The 27,199-nt window shown below is 42.1% G+C and overlaps 1 protein-coding gene and 1 long non-coding RNA gene across 9 annotated transcripts in view; one reads left to right on the forward strand and one right to left on the reverse strand.

The window, feature by feature from the left end:
* The window catches only part of LOC135281850 (uncharacterized), a 48,153-nt gene that overhangs the window by 9,586 nt on the left and 11,368 nt on the right, over window positions 1-27,199 (forward strand). For 3 of the 8 annotated variants that reach the window (XR_010348304.1, XR_010348301.1, XR_010348302.1), the window contains exon 1: window positions 18,142-20,774. The exons of 3 other annotated variants lie outside the window; for them this stretch is intronic. This is a non-coding gene — a long non-coding RNA (uncharacterized LOC135281850). Of the gene's footprint in view, window positions 1-18,141; window positions 20,775-27,199 lie in introns of those variants that run through there. 2 more of the 8 variants (XR_010348303.1, XR_010348307.1) reach the window with 2 other exon arrangements.
* ZNF831 (zinc finger protein 831) lies at window positions 6,745-23,782 on the reverse strand. The gene is made up of 6 exons (XM_064391092.1): window positions 23,537-23,782; window positions 11,517-15,756; window positions 10,863-11,005; window positions 9,034-9,203; window positions 8,766-8,917; window positions 6,745-8,472 (listed from the first exon to the last, which is right to left on the reverse strand). The coding sequence occupies exons 2-6, from the start codon at window positions 15,723-15,725 to the stop codon at window positions 7,627-7,629; spliced, it is 5,520 nt and encodes a 1,839-aa protein (XP_064247162.1). The 5' UTR covers window positions 15,726-15,756; window positions 23,537-23,782; the 3' UTR covers window positions 6,745-7,626.

A 27,199-nucleotide genomic window follows, 5' to 3' on the forward strand; every position in this document is an offset into this window, starting at 1 on the left:
CACAGGCAATGTCAGCGGGGCACTGCAGGAGCTCTGGAGCCTCCCTGCAGGAATCCACGGCAGGCTGTGTCTGCAGCCCTGGGCACTCGATTCCAGCTGCACCGGGCACCCCTCAGGGGACAGCAAACTGTGCCAGAGGGATTGAGGTGCATGAGGAGTGGCACTTGTGGCACCACGCCAGTTCATGTTAAAGGTCCAGCATGTCCAGAACAGCAGTTGGTGGTTCTTAACTACTTGTTTAACCCCAAACAAGACCTGGAACTGTATTGGTACCCAGCAATAGGAATGTGCTGGTTTCAGCATCCCAGGGATGTCCAGAGCTTTCAGCGTTCTCAAAGGCCGCTGTGATGACATGACAGGGGAGGGAAGGTGTCCTCTCCCTAGGGAAGGTGTCCCCTCCCCAGCCGGCTGCGGGGACAGGTCAGGGCTGTAATTGTTGGTGGCTCCCGCAGGTGGCTCCCGCTGGCCGGGCTGCCGGCAGCAGCTCCGGGAGCAGCGCTTGTGCCACATCGCTTGTGTCACATCGCTTGTGTCACATCGCTTGTGCCACATCGCTTCTGCCACATCGCTTGTGCCACATCGCTTGTGTCACATCGCTTGTGCCACATCGCTTCTGCCACATCGCTTGTGCCACATCGCTTCTGTCACATCGCTTGTGCCACATCGCTTGTGCCACATCGCTTGTGTCACATCGCTTGTGCCACATCGCTTGTGCCACATCGCTTGTGCCACAACGCTTCTGTCACATCGCTTGTGCCACATCGCTTCTGTCACATCGCTTGTGTCACATCGCTTGTGTCACATCGCTTCTGCCACATCGCTTGTGCCACAACGCTTCTGCACATCGCTGTGTGCCAGCGTTCCAAAGGGCAGCGACAGAGCCCTGAGCCCTGCTCCCACGGGACAGCCAGCACCCAGGGAACACGCCCTGCAGGGAAGGTGTTGCACCACACAACTTCAAGAAGAAGCACACCAACCCTGAGAGCAAAATAATGCACACTGTGACCAGCAACTGGTAAATTTATCTAACAGGAGCAGCTGAGGGAGCTGGGGGGCTCAGCCTGGAGAGAAGGAGGCTCAGGGGGCACCTTCTGGCTCTGCACAGCTCCCTGACAAGGAGGGTGCAGTGAGCTGGGGGTTGGTCTCTTCTCCCAGGTAACAAATGCCAGGACAAGAGCAAATGGCCTCAGGTTGCACCAGGGGAAGTTTAGATGGGATCTTAAGAAAAAGTTCTGCACTGAAAGGGTTGTCAAGCTCGACAAGTTGTTGAATAGACTACCCAGGAGAGTAGTGGAGTCACAATCCCTGGAAATGTGCAAAAAAGTGTGGATATGGCATGGGAGGAGATGGTTTAGTGGTGAGCAAGGTGGTGGTGCTGGGTTGATGCTTGGACCTGATGACCTTAAAGGACTTTTCCAACCTTAAGGGTTCTGTGATTCTCTGATTCTATATATGTATTGTCAGATCTATCCTGGAAATTCTCTCTTGATCCTGTTGTCCAGGAGGTAAGGATAAGATTTCTCTCTTTCTGGCCCCATTTTTTGCAGTGTCATTGTAATTAAACCGAGAATGGTGAGGGTGTTTTGCTTAGAGGAGCTCTTCTTACACAATGTGTTCTTGATGAACACAAAAGGGAACATCTGGTAGACAGATTACATAGGCAATGCAACTGCATTTTATAACTGATCCAGCATGGATGAATTTTCATAATGCATTAGTCACTACTGTGTGAATTAAGGTGGGGAGGAACAACGGATGCAGGCACAGAGAAGATGAGCACAGATGTTGTGAGGATTCCACGGATGACAGGGATATCCAGGGGATATGGCCTGGGGATATGGATATGCCTGATGGCTTTCTCTGAAGACCTCCTGTGTGTAATTGTTCTGTACAGTGAGTGACTGTGTTCTGACTTCTGTTAAATTTCTCAGAGGACCTCCTCTGGGTATTTAGAAGATGTTACTGCAGTGGAACATTCTCTGGCTGTATTTTTCTTCTTTGCACTTTAAATCTTACAGGACCTATTGTTTCCCCAATATGTTTTACCAAGTCCTTTCCTTCCTAAAGGGAATTCTTCCTCTGATCATTTCTGAGAAAATACTTCATATCATATGTTACAATCAACTTTTTCTCCTGGTTCTATTGGTACACTGCCACTGAATTTAACTGGACCACATTGGTGTAATTGAGAGCAGAAGACTGGTTCCTTTAATGTTTCTGCACAAGTAATCTGTTTCTCCAATCAGGATTTTTTTCACTGCTTGGAATTTCTTCAAATTTGTCAACATCTTCAGGGTAAGGAGGTTCTTCCAGTTCTAATACCACCTGAATTCTTTTTGAAGCACAGAACATGTTTCCACAGGCATGCTATTAATTATGGATATTTCCCTAATTGCACTTCTGTGAATATTGTCCAACAGCCACATCTGCCTATCCACATCTGGTACAAATAAAAAAAGGTTTGGTGTTTTCCATATCAAACATGTAATAAGGACCATTTTGCTTTTGTTCTTATTTTTAAATCAAAGTTTGTAAATCCTTTTTCACATAATCTCTTAAGCCTTATAATATTGGGCAGGATGAGGCAGTTTTTTAATGCCTTACTTTGCTGTATTTACTTTCTTGCTTCTGGACAAGCAGTGGTTTGAGGTCTGAGACTTTTCAACATTTTCTCCATTTGGAGCTAAAATAACCCATACATAACTAGAACCAACAAAGTTATACAAAACTTTTTCATAAGTGGGATGAGTTGGAACACCAAGCATCGTGGGCTGCAGAGGCTGTGATGGCTTTTTGTGTCTTTCCATTTGAGGAGCTCAATGCAAATGATTCCCTGTGAGCAAAGGGAGCATTAAGAGGCATTGTGGAGCTAATGGTCGAATTACTTTTCAAGGAGTGTAATTTTACCTGTTCCTCCTCCCAGCCAAGACACAAACGTGTATGTGCACAGAGCCCTCTGAACTGCTGCTTGTGCCAATCTCCTAATTGCATTTGTACTTACAAGTTTGGAGATTTGAGGTAACTGTTACAGTCCTGGCTCAGCTTCCCAGTGAAGTATTGCTCTTCTCAGACTGTGGTTTCCTAACACAGGTGGGAACAACCCTGGCTCCCGTTTCCCCATGTAGTTGCTCACCTCAGTTGCTGCCAAAGCATGTTAGGGAAGTCAATTTTTTTTTCTTTGTATTAACCATTTTGATGGCGAGGAGGAAATCTCTGTAATGGCTTCTTTTTACAGAGGAGAAAGGGCAGCAGCTCAGCTGAGTGAACCTGTCATACTCCCAGCTGTGTGTTTGAGACAGAATTTTAATTTGGGCATGTGCAATGAAATAAGGATGTTTTCAAGAAAAATCTGACCGTGATATATATGATACAGAATGATAAATCATAGATTTTTAGATACAAACACTGATTATAGCTCTATCAAAGTAAAAAGAGTGGGGGGGGGCTGTTGATGTGACCTAAATTTTGCCCTGTGAATACCCCTGTAATGTGTAAGAGGCTTTGCTTTGCAGAAGTTAAGTGTAAAGCAGAAAGTGTAATTGAAGCCTGACTCCATCAAGGCTTAACTGTCTGTGCTGGTCCAGAATGCCTGACCTGAGCAGCAGAACCTGAGTGGCCATCACAGTCAGCTGGAAAACAAGACCACAGGAGGTTATGAAACAGCTCCCATGGCTCTCATCCAATCCCTCCTTTTGTTAATGGCATAAGAATCTTTGAAAAGAATCAGTCTAATATATCCCAACTAGCACACTGTGAAACACTCCCAGTCCTGGCTGGATTAAGAACATGCTCCTGGTGCTGTACTGAGCACTGCTTGTTCTGTCAATCAGTGAATCAAAAACAGCAGGCAGATGCACATGCACAGACCTTGCTTAAAAAATGGATTAGAGATTAATGAATTGACTCTTTTAGAATCACCTTGTTTAGCACTGAGTTTTGAACCCTGACAATCATTAGGGACTGGTAATGAGACTTTCATAGTGAGGGTTTTAAAGCTAAAATAGTCTGTACACCCATGGCACAAGAATTCTCTAACTACTTTGCAAAGCACCCACAAATTTGTTCAAGTGAGTTCATCCCTTGTTTAACTGGCTCTTGTCCCTCTAAACCTCAAGCATTACATAAATGCAGAACATATTCAGGCAGTTGTCATGTGCAGTCAATAGGTACCTTGACTGTGAGAAGGAAAACCACTTTTTTATGTTTAAGTACTTAAGAGGATGGCTTATAACCAAACTGTGGTAACATTACAGCTCCCTGGAAGACACAGCCTCTAAGTACTTCTACGTGACATTTATCCAGTTCCACCAGGACACTTTAAATCAGCTGTAAAAATCTCAAAGTATCTTAAAGTCTAAAAAAAAATCCCACTATTGGCCCTTTCATCCATATGACTCATGGAATGCTGATAGTAAATTAAAAATACAGGCCAGAAGTCTTAATCTGTGGCCATAACACCACACAAATCCTTAAGGTAAAATTAATGCTTAACAACAGGAAAACGAATACAATATAAACACTGAGGAATGGCAACAAATTTGGTAGTGCAAATAAAGCTTAGGCAGGATCCAAAACCAGGTTTAGGGTGTGTACTGCTCCCTGTGTGTGTCAGCACTGAAGCACTAAATATATTAGGAATTGTGTTTTGGGGGAGATGTCAAACAAGATTTTATGGGTGAAATAGGACTGGAAAGCAAGTCTGTTCCAGCCCCAAATAACATGATGCTGTATTGGGTTTGTGTGGCAAGGTTTTGGTAGCAGGGGCTGCAGGGGTGGCTTCTGTGAAAAGCTTCTGAAAGTTTCCCCTACAGAGCCAGTTCCAGCAGCTCCAAGTCAGAATTTTTATTCAAGGTATATCTTTGTATTTGCTGGGGATTTCAGGCTTGCCCTGGTTGGTTCACACCCCTCTCACCCACCTTTGTGTAAGAGCTGGGGTTTTCCAGGCAGATCAGTGAAGTATCAACATTTAATAAGATCTACTAGAAAAGTCTGAAACAATATAAAAAATGTGTTCCCAGTTAAAGAGGCAAAATCTGAAACATCCACTAATTTGCATCTGCCTGGGTAGATGTAGGTGTTGAATATAGACCACATTAGTAATCAGCATTCCTTATTAATTTGCTTCCTTCACTGAAAGGAAGATAAAGTTGATGAGGTGCATTCATGTGCAAAGGAATTTCAGCTTTGCTTATAGCAAAGAGATGATCCATCAGAGCTGCTGCTGGCTTTGGAGGAGAAGGAAACAGATTTTTCCCTCTGTGCCTGGTGCCCTCCTGTGGTTTTTATGTTCAGCTACTTGGGAGTGAATTAAACACATCAGAGGCTGAGTCTTGTGCTGTGGAAAAGGTACAGAAGAGTTTGTCTGTTTAGTGTTTTTTGTGAGCACAGGGTGTTCTGGAAAGCTGGAATAGAGTTTTCCATACAGCCAGTTGGATTTGGATGTGCAGACTCCCTGAGGTCCCGAGCTTAGACCAGACCATTTCTGCCTGTCCTCACACACTGGTGAACCTGACTCAGACCTGACTCAGACCTGGCTGCTCCAAGGGCTCTTGTGGCTAAAAGGATTTGTGCTGGAGTCACTGCCTTCTGCAGTGGTCCTGTTAAAATGCCACCATGGGTCTAGTGGCACTTTTAAAGAACTAATGTTAGGTCAAATTGTTACACGAGATAGGGAGCTAAAATGTCAAGGATTACTTCTGTCAGGAAATGGAGTTTAAAATTTACTTTCCCAGTTACCTTAACCTTGTCCCATTTTTCTTCCAGCTACAGCTGCAGAATGACAAAGAAATTTCTGTACTTCATGCTATAAAACCTATGTAGGATAGAAGCTCTGCACAGCACTTCTGAGTCTGTCATTAGACTACTTCTGAATTACTGATCTAGAAATTCCACTTTAAAATACATCATTTAGCCACAAACATTATGCAAAAAACCCTTATATAGAATATTCCTTACATGTCCATGTATTATAATAATTGGCTCTTGCACAAGCAAGAGGTGAAGATTGTTGCAGTGGAGGTGCTGGTGGGGTTTGGTGCAATGATTTTTGTCCTGTGCTTTCTAAAGGTGCTTGGCCAACAGCATTGCTGGGAACACTGATCTGAGCATCTCCATAAGCTTTGTGTTTCTTCTTCTCCTGCTTTTCCTACAAATTCAGAATCCAGCTGTAGCTGTGAGTGACTCCATCAGAAAAAAAAAAGCTCCAAAACTTTGAATGGTTCCATATTTTGTGAGTATTGATGGTTCCTCCCTTTCTTTTCCTCTTTTTCTTCCCAAATTCTATTTGTGTACTCCTTTGAATTCACTTCATTTAAATTCACTGCACCTGGGAGTCACCCAATATCAGTTTGTCTGGGAGCACAAATACTGAACAAGGTAAAGGATAAATGTGAAGCTCTGTTTTGACAACCTCAAGCCTTGCCACGGTTGTAGGGCATCCAACACACAGGAATTGCACAGGACTTGGCATGTGGTTTATCTCTCTGAGCTGTTTGGGCATTTTTTACACATACACGTGTATTTTTTTCAGATAATTTGTACTGAATTTCTTTGTATGATCTGTTCAGTCTTTTACCTGAGCATGACTAAAATACTCCAAATATCCCATGCAGGTTAATCCATTAATCCCTATGTGTGAATCAGAATACAAGAACAGGAGAAGTTGAAGTACAGAGTTTTACTACAATGTAGAAGTGGAATGTTTTTAGCATTCATCAGTTTAATCAAGCAAGTGAACACACTTGGTCAAATTGAAATATCTAATTATTTATTCACATAGAAACCAGTAAATTTTAAGGTTTTTAGCACAAAACTTGTTAAAAAAGAAAACAAGCTATGCCATATAGCTTCTTTACCCTCCATAAAATGGCATCATTGCAGTTAAAATTACAATAAAAATGAAACATTCCAGATGACATCAGTTGGAACACAATGTGACAGATATAATGAGAAAATTCTTGTCAAAAATTTTAACACTAGGAAATACCAATAACTAACACCCATATTATCCACCTAAAAATCAAGAATATTTGAGTAGATCTTGGCATAAAAGGCACAAAACACAAAGCAAAGCATGCTTGTGTCATTTCTCACACAGAAGCATTGACATTTGTGCAACATGGAAAAAGACCAGCATTTTTTCCAGGCTCTTCCAATATCACAGATACTCAGGGAACAGATCTTCCCCTTAATGCCAGCATGTCACTCCCAGTACAGAGGCAGTGACTCCAAAAACTGGAATATAGAGAAGGGGACCCATCTGAACCCTTGCAGGAAATCTGAGCTGAGGAAGCTGCTGCAGCTGTATTGTTGAAGTAACCCAATCCACTGCAGCCTTGGAGTAACACACCCACGGGCAGGCAGCACTTGTGGGAATTCTGAGACTGGCAGGAACGTGAGCAATGCTGGAAACCTGTCAGGAGCACAGGGCTGCCTCTTGCAGGATGCCAGCCTCAAGTGAGCATTTTTTAAAAAAGGTTCAGTCCTTGAAGGGAAGGGCTCTTCCAAAGAGGGTGTTGTCTCTGGCACAGAGGAATGGCTTTGCTGATGTTAAGGTGTTTCAGAACTCTGGATCAAAGATCCCTGGCATTTCCAGGCTGGCACACAAGCCCTGGCAGCAGCCTGTTGCTATATTTCTATAACCAGCCTGTCCTCATCATCACTGCTCGTGTCATCATATTCCACCCTTGTTTGTTTCCTCATCATCTCTAAACCTCTCTTTTTGTATGTCTTGGGGGGCGTTGCAGAGTAACTCTTAAACTCAGGGGATCTGAGAGTCACTGGGGGCTTTTTTAAGGTAGCAGTAGCAGTTCCATGTGGCCTTCCACAGGGATTGGGCTGCAGGTGGGATCTGTTCTTGTCCGCGCTTCCGTGCAGCTCCAGGAGATGCTGAGCTAAGTTTGCCCTCTGTGAGTGCTCCCTGCTGGGTAACTGAGCCCTCGTGACTGTCTCAGGAACAGACTCTGCTTGGGATCCAAACAAACGTGAACATCCTGGCTGGGAACTGGGAGCTGAGTTTTCTGGGGGAGGTGAATGTGTGTTTTCTTCACCCGGAGCCTTCTCCCTTCCAGCGGCCTGGATCACCGGCTCTGATATTCCAAATATTTGGCTCTCTGACACTACCCTCAATATGTTTTCCTGGCTTCCTCCTGGATGTAAGCAAAGAGGAGCAGCAGCCTCTGGGTTTGTGCTGTCAGGTTGGTCACCTGTGTTTGTAAATTCAGGACAAGACCCAAAGGAAGCTGCCAGGGGGTCGCTCCGAAGGCTCGGCCGGGCTTGCCCAGGCAGGGACGGCTGCAGCACGAGGGGCTGTGACACCCAGCAGCAAATGGCCACGTCCCTGCTGAACTCCTGCAGGGATGGCTCAGCTCTGGAGGAAAAGGAATGAGCTGTCACAGCGATTCCCAGAGGAGCTGTAATGTTCTGGACAGAGGCGTTTGTTCTTGGGTGTTCCCTGATTTGCCCAGAAATGTCCTGTAGGAATTAGGAGGGGAAAAGATTTACAGGTAAAGTTTTCAGTCCAGAGCAATTTCATGCAAAGGATTCAAGTTTAATTGTTATTTTAGCTAATTCTAACATTAGTAAATTTTCATTTTATTTTAACCCCCAAAAATACCTTTAACACATTTTAAAACCCTTTAACCAAAATCTGTGCTACAAAATAGTTTCACCTTCAACTTTAAAACAGCTAAATATAATTCAGGTTTTAAATAACACTTTTTTTTCTGTTAATAAAAATAATACAAGAATTAAGTTACAATACTTACTTTTTTATCAATTTTGTCTTTTTGTTTACCATGGTTTAGGTTTTCATTATGGGAAGATATTCCTGAGTTATTCTTTGCTTCTTTTTTCCTTCTGCAAAGTTGTTTGTCTGAGGTGGAATATGATGTGTCTTTTTGCTGGTGTAGATAATTTTCTATTGAAAAGAGGTTGGATAAACTTTGATTTTTATCACCCCCCATGCTTGAACTTGTTACATTTCTCATTATATCACTGAAATAATATTTTCACACAAATATTCCAAATACTTACCTTGCATCTTAGATTGAGGAGGATGGCACTTCTTATGCTTATTAAATCTGGGGGGTTGGGATGAGCAGCCCTTTCTCACAGCATCCAGAGCTCTGTTGGGAAAACAGGGCCTCTTGCTCAGCCGGTTCATTTTCAGCTGAGCAAATCCATGGATGTGCCTCCCTCTGTACCTGCAGTGCCAGGGGCAGTGAGGGGATAAACAAACATGGGAGATGTAGGAGCAGCCAGAGCAGAATAACACCACCTCATCAGTGCACTAAAGTCTAACAGCAATTAGAGATGTTTGTTTATGTCAACTCAAAAACAAAAGCTGGATTTTAGGCAAGAGACCCACAATTATTTTATTATCTTTCTTTCTCTGTAGGATTCAGTAAATCCTTCATTTTCTAAGAGAAAAGGATTAAAGAATAAGATCATTTTTCTTATATTGGAATTTTAAAACAATATACTTCACAAAGACTTGAACCACACAGGAATCACCTGAGGCTGTGTGGTTGTTGGGTTTTTTCCTTTTCACTTCTTGAGTGCTACCTGCTCATTATCACTAAGGGACCACATAAGGATTTTAGTTATTTAGCAAACCCACACTGAATAATCCAGCTCTGCTTTACTTTCTACTCTGAACGAGTGACACTAAAGTCCCATCCCTAAATCAATAGACTGTCACTCTCCACAGAGCAAGCTGTAAATCTAAAAGGATGCACTTATTCAGGTGTTTGGTGTATTAAATTAAATTAAATTACATTTGGTAGCTACCAGTTGGGCCAGTTACCTACAAATAAGCATGACCTGAGCTTTCAGGACACAGTACTTAATTAAATCCCTGTGCTTATTTGATATAAATAAATTTGATATAAACAAATTCTGAGACTAGCAGGGGAAAAAAACACAACAACAAAACAGCACCTGAAAATCAAACCAGGAAAAAGTCCCAGAAGAATGTCACTCAGCTGGGTGACACAGACCTGAGCCTTCTATTTCTGTTCTTATGACCCTTCAAAATCGCAGCGCTGTTTGCTGAGCTGGACACGGTGATTAAGTTACTGACACTGATTTGTCCTCAAGGGAGTCACTCTGTCTGATTTTGGTCATGAAATAAAGAGGGGTGTGTGCACACAGTATGTGTTCCTTACTGAAGCAATTCATCAGGCATCCTGCTACCCCACACTCCTGAAAGATTAGAGGGTAAATGTTCCACTGATATGAATTCCCATTGAAAGGGGGGAGCTGTGCTGATTGAGACAATGTGCCCTTGATAGTTTTATGCTCGAATTCTTCCTGCTTTTTTATTTAAACCAAATGATCCTTTGAACTACAGATGGTTCTGTTAGTTGGTGTTAAACTTGATATTTATTGTGCTGCCTTCTCTGGTGAATAGCAGCTCAGGATATGGATCTTCCAAGGACAAAGAGTCTCACGCACTGCTCTGAGCTGGGACACGATTAAAAACAGAACCATCTTGGTCCCCTTCAAACAAAAGTAAATGCTGACAGTTTTGACAGATAAGAGTAATTTCTAAATCATAGAGAGGGCCAACTGACCAGGCATCATCTTTCTGTGGGATATGTCTGGTTTGCTTAGAAAAGTCTGTTGCTAACAGTAAACAACATATTGATATTTTTAGAGTTTACCTTTGGGGCCCTGCTGTGGTACAAGAACAGCTCTTTCTGAGAGATTTATCTTTTTTCCCCCAGTTTTGATAAGGTTGAATTTTGGGCATGACTTTTTGTTTTCTGTGGAGTTTTTACACACGTTACAACAAAATTATATCTATATATTATATTTATTATATATGTATACATAGTGAACCTGAAAGCCATACTTCTTACCATTTAGGGGTGACTTTAATCCTTTTCTGTTTGTGGCTCCTCTTGAGTTTATTTGTTGAGAGTTTTTCCTTTTTGCAAACTACTGTTTTCTTCTTTTGCTCTGAAATATTTTTGAAAGAACCACCAGGAACATCTGAGCTTAACTGTTGAGAATATTGGAAAAAAATCAAGTACATGAAACTGAATTACATTGACTGAGAAGCTGGAAATCTATGCACTTTTTAAATGGCACTGAACAGCATGGGAGTTAAGTAGCACAACTCTGTGTCTGAGTCCTACTCTAAGTCAAATACTCATTTAGAATGAAAACAGATGCTATTAGAGAAAAATATTTAAAAATCCCCATAAAGGGGAAAAAAATCAAGAAATAGAAATTCACTCTTCTCACTATCAGCATTCTGAAAAGTGAAAGAAACTTAAATATTCACACAGAAATATATCTTTCCGATGCATCAAATATAGACTTATATATAGACTTATCAAATATAGACTTATCTTATAAAAATATAAATATTAAATTCTGTATCAGCAAATGCCTATAAATGTCCATAAATACATTTCTGATAATTATTTAATTTTCCTAATAAGAGGGTGGAGGTGGGCTGTCAGCCAATAACACCCTCTTGACAAAGCAAACAGAATTATTAATATTACCTCCTGCATCTGGTGTCCTTTAGAAAAGGATGAAACCAACGTTTTCAAGCTCGTGTTTGTCAAGCCATATGCCACAGTCTTGCCAATATTTCTCATTTTGAAAATGGAGATGTCGTATTTGGACAGGGTGCATTCCCTGCTGGGTTCCCTGTGCCAGGGGGGCAGGGAGGGGTGGGCAGAGGCTGCACTGCCACCCTGCTCCGAGGGCAGAGGGAGGCTCCTGCTCAGACAGCACCAGGTCAGCCGCGGCTCGGCGCTCAGCGATGGGAAGGTGCTCTTGGAGCCTGGCACTGGAGAGGTGCCAGAGTAGCTGGTCCTGCTGGAGTGGGGCAGCACTGGGAATCCTTTACAGTGAGTGCTGAGAGTGTGGCGGTAGAAAGTGCCAAAAGAATGGCAAAAATAAGTGGGGTTGTCTCTTGAGCTCTGGGAATGCTGCAGATCCTGCAGTGGTGCTGGGGTGTCCTTCAGGATGCGTGGACTTCCCTCTCTGTCCCATCCCAGGATTGTTGGCTCTGCACCTTTGCTAGAAACTGATGTCTTTATCAAAGAGTCACTTCCTGAGCAAAGGTGGGGTAAAGCCTTCCTCTCATCTTTGATGTCAGCAGATATGAAAAAGCCACTTGTATACACAGAAGTAAAGCAGATTTTCTTCTTTGGAGTCTGTATAGAGCAAGTGCTTTTACTCATCCACTTCTCTTCTGTTTGCCTTTGATAATTTAATTTGTTTTTGTTCTGTTTGTTCTTCCAGTCCTCTCTTGCAATATCCTGCTGCTTGAAGTTTTGGTTATGAAAGGTGTTCTCTGCTGTGGTTAAGATATTTGTGGTTTCTGAGCTGACTGGTGAACAGAATCCAGAAGTTTTCCAGTTTGTTTGAAGATTCCATTGGATTTCTCCTTTGCCAGTCTTTTGTCTCACTTCAGATTTTAAAGGGGACCAAACCACATCACTGGAATGAGAATGGAGGGATGTGCTGCTGGAAGAGCAGGGTGGGGTGGTTAAGGAGTCTGTCACAGGTGTGCCAGGTGTCATCTCCTGTTCAGATTGAAGCAAAGGTGACAGATCTGAAGCTCTCTTGTCCTGGGGCAATTTAAGGATATATTTTGGAGAGAAGGCATTTTGTTGTGGGACTAGACTTAAACAATCAGATTGCAGATGATGGCTTTTAGAAGACACATCCACGGCATTGTCACTGGGAAGTGACACTTTTGCTCCTGTTTTTACAAGACATGTTTTGTCATCTCCATCTGTTGCATTGTGCAAGGCAAAAGAGTTGGAATCACTTCCCCTTAATTCAGACCCTAAAAATCCCACCAGTGAAGCTTTTGGGATACCTGCAGGAGGGGAAAGAAGGTTGATGTCACAGTAATTGAGAGCTTGTGTGGGAAATTTGATTGTTTTCCTGTATTCCACATTCTCAGTACCTCCAGTGACTTCATTAATTCCTGTGCTTGATTTTTGCTCCTCTGCTTTAGTGGAGAATTTCTCTGGAGCTGTGGGAAGAGACTGAGTGCCAGAGCAATGGCCTCTCTCCGCTTCACTTGCTGCAGTGGTTTCACTACTGGGACTAGGGCAGGGCACTGAAATCACATTTTTTGTCTTTTCTACTTCGAATTTCAGCTTTTTCCTTTCTGATGGCAGAGTCTGGGATTTCCCTGCAGTTTCTCTGTTGTTGCAAGGGACCCAAGGGGGTATCAGGCCATGCTGGCCACTTTCCTTAGTCCTGTGATGGTTCCCATAATTGTGTGAAGTGCTTTTACAATCTAACTCAAATGCACTGGATTCTTTCCCAGGGCCTGGTTTCTCCCAGTTGCTACTCTGTACTGGCAAGCACTCCTCATTCCTCCCGTGGCTGCTCAGCTGACACTCAGGATTTTGAAGCCTGAGCTCACCAGTGCTTGGAGCCAGCAGCGTGCTGCTGCCAGCTGTGCATTTCTCTGTGTCACTGCCACTGAGCTCTGGGGAAGTTTGGCTGGTTACAGCTCCTGCAGTTACAGAATGTGATGTCTCCATTAGGTTGGACATTCTGTCTGCAGATTCCTCAGAGGACACATTCTGCAGAACACAATTACCATCAGCAGACATTCTCGATTTACCCATGGTTGGAGCTGCTGTCGCAAGGGAGGAAGGACTGTCAGTTGCAGAGCTCCTGACATCTCTTTCCTCAGTTATTTCAGTGCTGCTGGCTGATTCCCTTGAATTAGGATTCAGGCTTGCAATATCTGTAATCTTATTCTCTCTCTGTTTCATTTTCTTGGCATTTTGACTGCTTTTCATTTTTTGGTAGATTTTTTTAAACGTTTCATCTCCATACATTTGCCATTTTTCTTGAGAGAACATCTTCAGCTTCCTTTGATTGTGTTTCTTATTTTTAGCACTGATTACTTCTCCAGCCCCAAGCTTTTTAGTCCCTTTCAGCTCCTCTGACAGAGAAGGATGATCAGCCACATGGCTTAGGGGCAAATCATCCACTGCTGTTTGTCTGACTAGAGCTCGGGGATGGCTATTAGGGAAATCCACTGAACTGGCAGTGAGATCGTTGCTAGGCAGCAAACCAGCAGTGCCTGTGTTTACAGAGTGCTTACTAAGAGAAAGTGGTTTCGAGCATCCTGCTTTGTCATGCACCATCCTCGCTCCCTCCACAACAGGCAAGGAGTTGCTCCGAGTAACAGGCACAGTGTCGATTGTTGTGGAGAACTGGGTGGGAACTGAATGGAAAAACATTGGCTTGCATTTCTCCAGCGGTGCAAAGGTAGATTTTGCTGAACAAAGAGAAAGATTCTTTTTCCTATTTACATCACAAGTTCTGATATCAAAATGGAAAGAGTCTTTATATGTGTAAGGCATTGGAAGGTCAATGCTTCCCTGTTTAGAAAGGACAGTTTTTCTGGGCCTGACATTGTCTAACTGGGTGTCATCCACCACACTTTTGTTGTGAGAAATAAGCTTTGAGATGTGTTCTTCCAGCCTCTTTTTCTCTAGCATCGAGGCTGTAGCTTTATCAGCTGCCTCTGGTTTTGCAGTGCTTCTGGAGGCACACCTTGGGCTGCTGAAGGCAGTTTCACTTTCCAGTTCCGTGCTGTGCTCGTGCAGACTGTGCAAGGGGCTGGACGATGGCATCTGCTGCTCTGTGCTGTCGGAGCGCGACAGATAGCCCGAGTCAGTGCTCTCACACTTCTTCAGCTTGCAGTCCAAGGGTTTGTAATCCCACTGCCTCTCTGAAGAGGTTGCCTGCTGCCTTTGCAGCTGAATGTGCCTATTGGCAGTCGGGGTTCTTTGCTCCTGCATCTTCTTTCTCAGACACGGACCATTTGGCAAAGCTCCTGGAGATGATAAACTTTGAGGCTCTCTTTCAGGAACCCCCTGAATAGCCTTTGAACTCAACAATTGATTTGTTGCTTCTTGATTTTCTGAAGTAGCTGATGAGGAGCTTGTCCCTGGCAGTGAGAGCTGGTGAGATCTCTTAGAGTCTGTTGATGCACTGGTCTCTGAACTGGGCTGTTTGATTTGCATCCCCTGGTCTTCACTGCTGCTACTCAAGGCTTTGCTGCCTTGGGGAGAGGTGGTGCTCTCTGCTGATCTCTCATTTTGCTCTGGTCCCCCGGTGGTGTCAGAGTCTGAGGGCAGCCTGGTGTTGTTGACATGTGTTTGAGTTCTCCTGTGTTTATACAAGTTGCTCTGAGTTTTAAACGCAATGCCACAAGTGGTGCACGGAAAGGGCCTCTCTCCCGTGTGAGAGCGAATGTGTTTCTCAAGGACACTTGGCTTCAAACAATCTCGTCCACAGTGTTTGCAGATGTATTTCCCAGATTTTCTTGATTTTCCCGGGCTTCCAATAGCTGCTTTTACACAAGAACTTGGCGACGACAAAACTGGTAAAGTGCTGACTATGCTCAAGGTCAGACTTTGCCCAAGCTGTTTCTGGAAAAGCGGCTGAGGCTGCTCCGCGCCTTCCGGAGGAACGAGCGGCTTGAGGATGAGGGGGACGCTGCCGCCATCGAGGTGGACGCAGCTCCTGCCGGCCACCAAGGGCCCGTGGGGCTGGAAGCAGCCCGGCTGGACGGGCTGGAGCAGCGGGATCGTCAGGGCCTTGAGGTACAGGGGCTGGGGCAGGGCCTGTCCCCGGGCAGGCTCCGAGGAGCCCCGCGGGGCAGGGCCCGGGCCGGGGTTTGATGGAGAGGCCGCGGGGCCTGGCGGGCTCTGGGCCTCCATGCCAGGGCCCGGCTGCCATCAGCTCACGGACCTGCCGGGAGGGAACACAGAACAGGCACGGTCTGAGGCAGAGATAACACGCACATCCCCACCCTGGGCCGGGAAAATGAGCAACTGAGAATATCACACATGCAGGCATTATAGAGACAATCATCACTTCCTTTCCCAATTAAATTGGTTCCTCTTTCATTTTTCCTCTAGGAGTTACAGTTCAGTGCAGTGTAAAGAACACTCAACACTGTGCTTAAAACCACTCCCACAACCTACACCGAGTACCCAAAGCACTGCAAACAAATCTGAGCTTCAGATTTGCAAATGGAGCTCTAAGCACACCAGAAATAATGCAATTTTAGTTTTCTGGAACCATATTTCCATTACATATTCATATCATGTTTTAAAATTTCATTAATATTAACAAATTTTAATACAGAAACACAGAACAGTTGAGGTTAAAGGGGACCTCAGGCCTTCTCTAGTCCAAACACCTTCTCACAGCAGAGTCAGCACCGAGGTCAGATGAGGCTGTCAGGGTGTTCCCAGTCTGGATTTGAAAACCTCTGGAGATAAAAACTACACAGTTTTTTTGGGCACCCAGTTCCAAACACAGGACATTAAACATGCCTGCATATTATCTGTGCTTCCCCAATTTAAGGGAGCTAAGGCAAATCACATTGCAACAAGTGGAGTAAAATGAAAATGTGTGAACAAAATGAAACTCATGTCCTGTTTTACAAGTCAGATTTGAATAAATATCTGCAAAGTAGAAAAGATGATATCACAGCAAAATAGTGTGAGAAATTAAAGCTGGCTTTTGTGTACACGAAATTAATTTGCTATAATTAATGGAGATACTATGGTGACCTGCTTGTTTTTGATACTTTCAATGAAAAATGAAAACATCTTCTTTTTTAAAAAGTGAACCTATTCTCTTGAAATCTATCCTGATATATGCAGGGTTGGTGCTGGTCCAGACTACTTATTTCAGCAAAAAATTGTAGTGTGTTTATTTCTTTCTTAGAAACAAAGGGGGAAACTATCAAAATAAACAAGGTGAAAATTTTCTTTCGAAGAGTTAGAGGCATAACCCCTTGTAATTACAGTTTGGGTGAAAATCAGGTGATCTGTGAATGTTTATTTGATTCTTGCTCAGCCATGCTCACTGGATGCACTGGCTGCTATGAATAATGGGTTGTTCTTGTGCAAACAGCCATTAAAAACCCATTTGGAATAACATAATCAGTGGCTCAATTTGAAATCTGCAATTTGTTGCTTTACTTCATAATCTCTAGTGGTGCTTCTGTAACTGCCTTGGATCATTTTAATAGGTTATCATTACTGAGAAACAGTAAAAGAATTGCTTCAAAATGTGGTTTGAAATTTTTACTGATTCCATCCAAGACAACAACGTGTAAATGAACTGATCTGTGCACAGCAAAATGTTAGATTTTGCCTTTTTTTTCTTCCTCATGAATGTTATAAATTAAGCTCAGTTATCAAGCATGGAGTTTTCCTACACACTTCTGACATTTCTATGTGGAATAATCACTTAAGTGGCTTTTTATTATAGTAGTGACTATAATGTTGAAAGAATGGTCAAAGAATATGGCTTGTTAAAGAATAAGTTATTATCCATATTGTACAGTGTGGTTACCCCTACAGAATAAAAGTGGAATTCTCTAATTTCCAAAGTGATGTTATCAACATTTCAAGTCCGTTTAAGATGGTTCCTAAGTTATACAGTCACTTTTCAATTTAAACACAGCATACAGTAAGGGATGAGACAATGATACAAACTAAGTATGCAGCAGTTTTTCCAAAATATTTCTTTAAAAAAAAGTTTAGGGGAAAAAATATGCTGCAGAGAACAGACAGCAAGAAGAAAAGTGAAGCCTAAACACCCAGTAGGAAGAACATCCAACAAGTACCACATCAGACAGAACAAGGCACCATGTCTTTGCTCCCCTCCCTCCCCCAGAGAGAAGTGTGGAAATACGCTTCCACATATTTCACATTTCCCCACCAGCCTGCTCCAGGGGCACAAACTATTCCTCTCTCTGGTTTCCTCCTGGCCATGCAGAGCTGATGGGCTCTTCAAGGCCACCACAGACAGATGTTTTTCATAGGAATCCTGTGGTTCCCAAGTACAAGATGCTCTGTAATTTCACTTAATGCTGTTAAGTTTCTGGGGTCAACAACACAGCCTGAGACTCATTTTGGTGTTCTGTAATGCTCTACAAAGAAAATACCTACGTGGTGACAGAAAATTTAAAGTAAAGTTTTAAATAAAGATCAACAAGTAAGCTAAAGGTGATATTTATGATCTTTTAAGAATGTAATAACATATCTCTATGAGGTGTGGTAGTTTGCTGCTTTTCTCAGCAAGAAAAAATACTTTCTTCCTGAGTGAAACTGCCATGACTTGTATTCTACTGGGGCAAATACTATCAGACTTTTCACATCTGTTATTTATATTCCAAAAAAGGCCACTGTATTTCTTTGTACGTTGACAAAAATAGCTTATCTCAAAGTAATTCTGCCCCAAGGCTGCTTCAGGGTAGTCCTTGCCTAACGTAGAACTTCCTCTGTTGGTTTTGCCCCGGGCTCTGTTACTGAGCATCCACCCCATGTTCTCAGCTGTTTGTAACTTGTGGCACTGAACTACCAGCATAAGAACTTGATCCTAATTAGATAAGGAAAATTTTCCAATAAACAAAACTAAATGCAGGATTTGGCCAGCTCAGAATTTTCTTAATTGATTTCTTAAGCTATCAGAACTGGTCACTAAAATTCCATTAAATGCAATTATTTTGTTCCTGGTTTGAAATTCTAACTTCAGGTAAACGCCACAGGCAGGTCTGTGGAACACTGAAAAGTGGAGCAGTTTCAGATAAAAAATCATTGTAGCAGAAATTGTCTTAGTTTATAATTATAAAGTAGTTTAATACAGGAGGTTGATTTAAAAACCTCATTTTAAATCCAGTAAATTCTATTTTTATAGACTATTTCCTGAATTACAAATATTTTAGAAAACTTCTTTCATTTTGTCAGCACTGTTGTAATAATTTTGGACTACACAAAAGATTTTTGTCTTCTGCATGGCACATGCAATGCTCATCTGTCCATCATTATTAACCAAATCAATAGCTAAACATGTAAATACTTCTTTTCTGCACTTTCATATCATTTTTGACACAGCACTAAACAGAGCATCAGTCTCTAAGCAGACTCAGAGCTCAATTGCTCAGTGCCCACCCTGGTCTGCAGCTATAACCTGGCGGCATGACAGAGTTCCTTTATTTTTGTAACCCCACAGAGGGAGATTTTCAACATTCTGAACATACACAGTATATTCAATTATACCTTTTTTTAAAGCTCTGAGTGCTCCCTACCTTAAATACCAGGGAGCAGAAGTGGAAGTCTGGAAATAATTAAGTCTTTAGTCTGGAAATAATTCTAGTTCACGTACCTTTGATTGATCCAGGCATTTCAGTAAAAAATTCTCATTTCTGTCAATACTTGATGCAAGCAGAGAGAAACGAGGACAAAGGCTTGAAACAGATTAGAAGTAGGAAGTTGGGGTTTTCTTTTTTTTTTTTACATTGGTGTCACTTTAACAACCTTCAGAAAACAGGAAGAGTTGAAACAGAAGAAAATGAAGTGGCATTTCAATCTCTCTGTATCCTTTATCACTATTTAATTAGGGAGCTCTAAACAGAATCTTTGAAATGTGGGGGGTTTTGACTCTGCTTTCAGTTGTATTGTCCTGAAATACAATGGTAGGGTTTTAATTTAATCCTAAAGCTAATTTTCTTTTAAGTTTACAGTAAAGGGTTCTCCTAAGATATGTTGGGAAAGAAAACAATGGTGGAGAGAAGACACTTGGCACACATAAAATGCTAAACTTATCCAGCTTCTTCTGATGGTGCCCTGTGGGACAGGAGAAAGCAGGAACCAGGTGGGAAATGCCTCAGGATTGTTAAAAGTGCTTGGGTCATGCTCAACAAACCTCCATAAACTTGTGGAAAGCTGCAGGGAAAACAGGATAGGGCACAGTCAAGTGCAGTTTTTTAAAAAATTCTATTTTATTTGTGTGTCGAGTTCCTAAGGAGTGCTCAGGTGACAACACAGTGAGCAGCACTGAGGGGTCCTGGCAGGGGCCACTCTTCTTTATGCAAAAAAAAAAGAGTGTTTTGTTTCACATAGGGACTGGGATGGCTGCAACCTCCTCTGCTGGTAGACTGTCAAATCCCAAACTGGAATATGCATTCCTAATAATGTTACAAAATTGCCATCTCTGGCCTGTGTAATTTCCTTAGGAACACCATCTTTTGGAAGATACAGTTTTCTTTTCAGTTTTATTTTATTTATTTTCCCTGTGATGAGCAGCTGCCCAGTTCAGACCCTGCAGCCTGTCCCTTGCTGGGGGGTGGTGAAACTGTAATGTTATAATTGTCCAATATCCACTTCAGTGGGAGCTCTTTCTTTTAATAATTCTGGTGATAGACTAATGCCAGAGGCCTTGGTGGATTTTCATTTCAAACAGCTTTATTGATCCTGGAGAGTTTTGCCTGCTGTTTGGATTGCTTTCCATTTATTTCTGGAGCCCTGATTTAGCAGGCCTCTAATTTTGGTGGTGGAGAAATATTTCTGTCTTGTTCTTCCCATCTTTCTTGCCTGTCACGTAGTTACTCAAGGGGCAGAAAAGATTTTAACAGGACCCAGGATTGCTGCTTAAAATCCGCCTGGTTTCTCCCATACCCTGAAATGCTCCCAGTAATTGGTAATGGCACTGCAGACACTTCAAATCTGTGAATCTAGAAAATACTTGACATTCTGAACTGCTTTACAGTGACTCATGCTTCTGCTCTACAGACTCAGGCTGTCCAGATGGAGAGAATTACATACAGCAAGTAGTTTCAGCTCTGCTGGGAGATACTTTCCTAAAGGAATGTGTTCTCACCTCTAAGTGAGATCTTCTGGAGGATTACTGCATGCTACAGTCAACAAACCAACGGGGAAAAAAGATGCACTTCTTATAATAGAACACTGGTATGAATCAAATCATACAAACAGATGATTATGGGCATTTTATATAACCAGTCAAAATTAGTTTGTCTTCAGTTTGATCACATTTCTGGAGCCCATTATATTTTATTCCACTTTGAGACTGACTATTATTAAGTTAAGGTAAATTTACTTAAAAGGGACACTTAATTTAAACAGTACTAATAATTGCAGCAGTATGCTGGATCTAGTAACAAATTGAAAACATGTATAAGCATTTAAAATTCATTATTTACATCACTCAGTATCAAATTCCAAATGCTAAAACTGCAAACTGTTTACCCTGAGAGGCTTAAGGAGGCAATAATTAATTAAAGCAAGTTACAACAAAAGCAAGTGGCTGTCTGGATATTTGCCACCATCACAGAGGTTTCAGGGCTTAGCAGAACCTTTTGAAACTTGATCTAAAATCTCTAAATCTTGAATAAGTGACTCTGGAATCAGGGTTCTTCATAGCATCCTGTGATTCTTCCCATTATGTGCATGAACAGGCTGCTGTAACGGCTAGAAGTAACAAAATACAGAGCACCAGCATTACACTGCATGATTTCTGTTTGGAATTAAGTAATTTTTGTTTTCTCTTTTCTTGTGTTGCTTCCTCAGCTGCAATGTCTATGCAGAATTATTTATATTCATTTAAATTCAAAATACTGTCCTGCTCAGAGAAACTCATCTAACTTCAGCTGCCTCAATAGGCAGCAAAGTGTCAATTTAAACTGTGCACAAAGCTGAGCCTGCTGAGGTGCTGCACAGGAGCGAGGTCTGGGGCTGCGCTCCTCTCTCAATTCCTGTCCCCTCCAGCATCTGAGGAGTTAAACCCACACACCATTGGTGCACATTTCTGAGTCCCAAGTGGAAAAGGTCCCACCCCAGGTGTTAAAAACCCTGCATCCTTCAAAGACACCTACAGAGTGTTGTCAGGGGTGAGAGCAAGTGAAAGCAGCAATAAACATTCCTCCCGTGCTGGTGAGGAAATTGATTCCGAACATCCTGCAACTACACGTTTTAAAGAACTTTGCAAAGTTAAATGAAAAGAAAGTCTCTTCCAGGATTGCTAATTATTAATTTTTCCTGTGAGGGCAGTGATGCTGAGAGCAGCACACAGTATCTTACTGTCAGAGGAAGATGCAGACAGTGGGATTATCATTTCCATTTGCTCATGCAACACTGACAGCCGACACAACTCCCTTGACAGACCACACAAAACTTCTACTTCAATCTCAGCATCAAAAAGTCACAGTGAACCGTAGGGTCTGAAATGAACTTTGTGCAGGTACTTTAAACACTCTTTCTGTGATGGATGCAAAATGTGTGTGAGTGTACCCCAGGTCTGGAGATTTTTATTTCTCAATTTATCAAGCAAAATGGAACTGACACATTTCCTGGTTAGCTCAGAAATGACTGTTAATCTCGTTTTACTTGGAAACTATTTCTGCCTTTGCTCTTTTCTCAGTTTGACTTCCTATCTTGAAATGTCTCATAACAGAAGTACCGAGTTCACCTTTCCCCTTGTTCTTGAGGGCTGTGTCTGATCTCACAACTCTGCCAGTTCCACCCGCAGCCCGCACGCTGCCGGTACCTCCTGAGCAAAGCTGGGAGCCTCAGTTCCCTGCAGAATCAGGCTGGAAGTGTTTCATTCCATCATCTCCTGACACCTTTAGAGTCTCTCCATGGTCACATCTCAATTTCTGACTTTGGGAAATCTTGCTGCCTGGTACAAGTCATTGTTCTGAAGTTCTGCCCTTCTTAGTGTGTTATTAAAGTACAAAGCCACTGGAAAACCTGCTGGGGGAACTTAGAAATTCTTGTACCTTATCCTAAGGAAGAATATTTTTGACACTTCTACAGTTGTATAATATCAGCAAAGCTGGTTAGGTTGGGCTTTTTGAAACAATTATTTCTGTAAATATTGTGCCACAATACAGTATTAAAATCTTTTAGGGAGAATGGGATCTGCTTTACCTTCCCTTTGTTCCAGAATAGCAGCAACTGCTTTTATCATTATTACACAGTTTTCTACATTTCCTATGTTCCTTTTCTTGAATATCCATAAATGAAAACATTCCAAAGGCTTAAATCAGTAAAAATATTGTTACCTAAAATACATTTTAATGTGTAAGTAAACACTGTATTGGCCTTTTTGACCTCTTCATGCAATTTGTATCAAGAATATTTCCTTTTCTACTTCTCACACTGCTACTTTTCTCAGCTCCAGCTACAAGAAATGCTTTCTAGTTTATTATATGTCTCTAGTTTAGATTCACATCACTATTTCTAAAAAGAAACATACTTAACATATCTGTTGGTTTTGTAACATGCTTGGTGGCTTGACAATGAGGAAAAAATAGGATTTTTAGTGCTTAAAAACCTCAAAGGATTTTAATTCTTTTATCCTTTCATCAAATTTGCTCCTGTGCATTTCCCATGTTAGGAAAGAGTTAACAACCTCCAGCCAGCAGACTGCAATCAACAGGTTGCTCTAACAGAAAAATAATAACCCTAATCCATCTTTTAAAGTTTAGAAGGTTGGACTAAATGATGAAAAAATACCGATTAAAGCCCTCTGAAAAGCTGAAGTGGGGCCAGAACTGAAATGCTTTGTGTTTTATGAAAAAAATCTTCTCGTTGCTAAGTGAAAGAACCACCACAATTAAAAAAAAATAATGTAACTTTAAAATTTCTGTCTTGCCATCTAGAATTGAATTCTCTCTCTGCCCATAGAAAATGACAACAAAACACTTGCTAACCTTTAGGTGGCCAATTCACAGGCAGGTGGAGAGGTTCAGGTCCCTGGAATAGCGTTGAAACAAAAGAAGCATCCTGTTTTCTTTTTTCAGTGTCTTTCTCTTCTCCTTTTTTTTTTTAAGCATTTGAACAGTGAAGGGTGGGTGGTGGGGTGTGTGCAGAGAGAGCAGGGGGTGCAGGCAGCCCACGCTGCTGTAGGAAGAGTTTTAATGGCCGATGCTGGGAATATGGTTTGCCTGCTACAGTGTCTGCACTACTGCAGCTCTGTGTGTGGGCGTAAAGAAATGACACGACTGGGTTTCAAACCATTACACTGAAGATTTGCAAACAGTTAAAAAAAAAAAAAAAACACACCAAAACACACAACCCCATCAGGCACAAATGAAAAAATATTACTTTTCTCCTTTTATCTCTTTCTAAGGTTTTTTTGTTGCTTTGTTTTAACTTAGCAGATGTAATCTAGTCAAGTTTCTTCCTCAGCCTCTAAAGGAAAAATAGATAAAATTGAGTATTTAGGAAGGTTTTATATTTTACATAGTATGAATATTTTGTTACCATTTTTTGCTGCTATTTTTTAATTAATCTGCAGGAGCTTGTGTTCCTGAAGGGTATCCAGATTTCCCCAGTGAAAGTCTTCAGAGGACATCTACATTTGTGCTTTAGGACATGCTAAATAGGTGCCTAAATCTTGGTAGCATCACCAGCACAGTACAATAGACAGAGCAGCCACTCCACAACTGGCCAGGCAGGACATCTGAGCCCAGGACTATTTCTTGAAAACTCCACAAAGCACAGCCAAAAAACCAGGACATGCTGGCAGCCCACTTTTGTTCAGCTGTCCAGCAACACCTCAGGTTTACTGATCTAAACTGGGCAGAAAACAGACTTGAATATTTGTTGTAACTACTGGAGACCAACAGGAGTGAGACAAAGGGGCTGTTCCCTGTCACATGGGGAATGAGAGGAAAATGGGATTTCAGCTGATATAAAAGTGCTGACACAAGTGACAGGGACTAAAACAGTTATGAACACACTGCTGTTGGGAGGGACAGGTGGAAGGTTTTGTCAGAAAAGCAAGAACACTTCTCAAACATATTTTTGCCACAAAAAGCAAAAGACAGACAAAACAGTTTTAGAAGGGAACTTGAAAACTTCAAGGAATCTTTATGACTTGGCTTTCCTTGATAGTAAGGGACTGACACCTGATAAATGTGTATCTTCAAACATGTTGAGAAGAGACAGCCAGGTTGAAAATCTTGTGCTTGGGCAGAAGGCATGTGCACTGTGGGGTGCAGGGGTTTTGGTGTCCATCTTCTCATACATCCAGACGAGCCCCAAATCAAGCAGGATTTCTTTGGTGTCGTGCTGACAATGAAAAGCAGAGCAGCTGCATGCACAGGGACAGGGGAGGGACAGGGGAGGCTCTGGGTGGTGCCCCGTGGCTGCTCACAGCAGGGTACCCTGGCAGTCATTCTCCTCCTCAGCCAGGCTGAGCAGCCAGAGCTGAACGTCAAACCAGCACAACTCAGTGCCACTAAAACCAGCAGGACTGCACTGGAGGGCTTCAGACTGCTGATCCCAGACTTTGACAAAGACTGATAAAGGAGTTAAACAGTGAATCACCCAACAGTGGATGAAAAACAGTCCTCAGTTCTGTGTCTGTGTGGTAAAACTCTCAGATATTGCCATTATTACACAGCAGTACAGCCTGACTTGGCACTAAGTGGGGTCTGGCTACTGGCCACAAGAGAAACTTAAATTTTTTTTCCATGTATACACTAGCAGCTGAGGTCAGCTCCAGGAAAATTTTGCTGGAGAAATATCTGTGTGCTCAGCTGATACAGAAAAGTGAATGCCTGGGGAGACAAGAAATGTGCCTGCCAGCAGGGTTCCATTCATGCAGACCCAGTGCCATTGCACAACCAGATGTAGTCTGCAAGCTGACATTGCTTAAATCAATTTGGTAAAACTGGTCATTTTCCTGGCATTGTAAACTTTTTTTGTATGTGGATAGAAGTAAAAGAAAAGAACTACAATTTTTTTCTATTAGTCTTTCTCTAAACTCTTAATCTTTTTGTTCTGCTTGCTCAATGAAGACCCTTTTGGCCCAGTTAGACATCATGCATTATTAATGAGTGGTATCAGCTCAATCTTTTATTATCATTCTTTTTCTTTTAATTACTATTTTCCTGACTCAGTTTGAAAAGTAACCAAATACACATCCTGCAGCAGTAACTCTCAGAGGGGTATGTGTGGCTCATTTTTTCTCAATATGACATGAACATCTATTTCATGACATTGTAGCTTCTGTATTTCCAAGTCACCATTCCTCCATGATGTTGGTGACTGTGCTGCAGGTGAAGTAGCACCTGGAAAGTCTAAATGCACCCAATCCTCCTCTGAGGACTAATCCCCATGAAGAATCATTGTGTAATATGGATATTGGTTATCACAAATAGCAATATTTCTTTTATAGACATGAGCTCTTAAGTTTGAATGTACAGAAATCATGGTTGCCTACACATCTTTCATTTGACCATCTCCAGCACGGTACTTAAGATGATTGTTTTTTCCCAAAGACCACAGCTTTGTGAATTGGCAGAATGTTTTAAAGTAACTATTAAAAATCTGGGGGGAAAAAATTGAATATAGAAAAATACTCCAAAAGCCACATTCTTTTAAACTGGACAGCCAACTACCACCCTCCTATCAACATCACATAACAACTACTAAGATTCATCTGGCAGTTTTTTCTGTTTGTTGAGCCAGCAAGAGCTACCACCCAAAGAGGAGTATAACCCTCACAAACTGGTCAGGCCATACCAAGAGAAAAAAACTTAAAGACAAAAATGTGCTTGAACAGCAAAAGGGAGAGACAAAGCTTCATTAGAAGCAAACATGGGTCTCCTTGCCAAAAAAGTCAGTTCAAGGAAAATGAAAAGAGAAGGCAAAAGTAATGGATCCCATAGGAAAAAGACTCAAGGCTGCTGCGAAAGTGCTAAGGCAGCCACAAAGCTGAAAAGGTTCAGCTGGTTGCAGACATAACCTCAGTTTCACTAAGAATTGAATTTTTCCTTCAAAATACTTGGGTTCTTTCCACAGCCCAACTGCAGGGCTGGACACTCACCCAAAGGAGAAAGGAAATAGAAAGCAAAGGAAAAAGTCCAGCCTCAAACCATCTTCCACTAAAATCCCATAGACCTTTTTCCAAATGTAGTTTCGATGTGTGTTAGGTAAGGCTCTAAATGCTGAATCATCACACAGTTCCATTTGGGGCTTTATTTGGTTTGGGTTTTTAGTATTAATTCACCACAAGCAGATATGCTGAAGGGTTGTTCTATGGACTAATTTACAAGGATAGCCTAAAATCCAAGAAAAATCTTGGACATCAGAGAGAAAAAGCAGCTGAGTCCAGCTTTGCTCCTGAAGCATCAGGTGATGGGGTGGGAATGAAGAGCTCCAGTTCCTCCTCCTTGCCCACATCTTCCTTTTGCTGACAGCTGAAAGGTTAAAAAGTGGGGGATGCTATGGTGCCTCGGCCACACAAGAGATGATGTGCAGGAGGAATAGGAAGGGTCTTTCCAGGTCCTATAGGCTCCAGGATTAATGAGCTGTAGTTTTTTCAGACGTATCACATCACAAACATGAATAATTTCCATTATGAC

The sequence above is a fragment of the Passer domesticus genome, chromosome 16 (assembly GCF_036417665.1).
Source record: "Passer domesticus isolate bPasDom1 chromosome 16, bPasDom1.hap1, whole genome shotgun sequence".
Lineage (NCBI taxonomy): Eukaryota > Metazoa > Chordata > Aves > Passeriformes > Passeridae > Passer > Passer domesticus.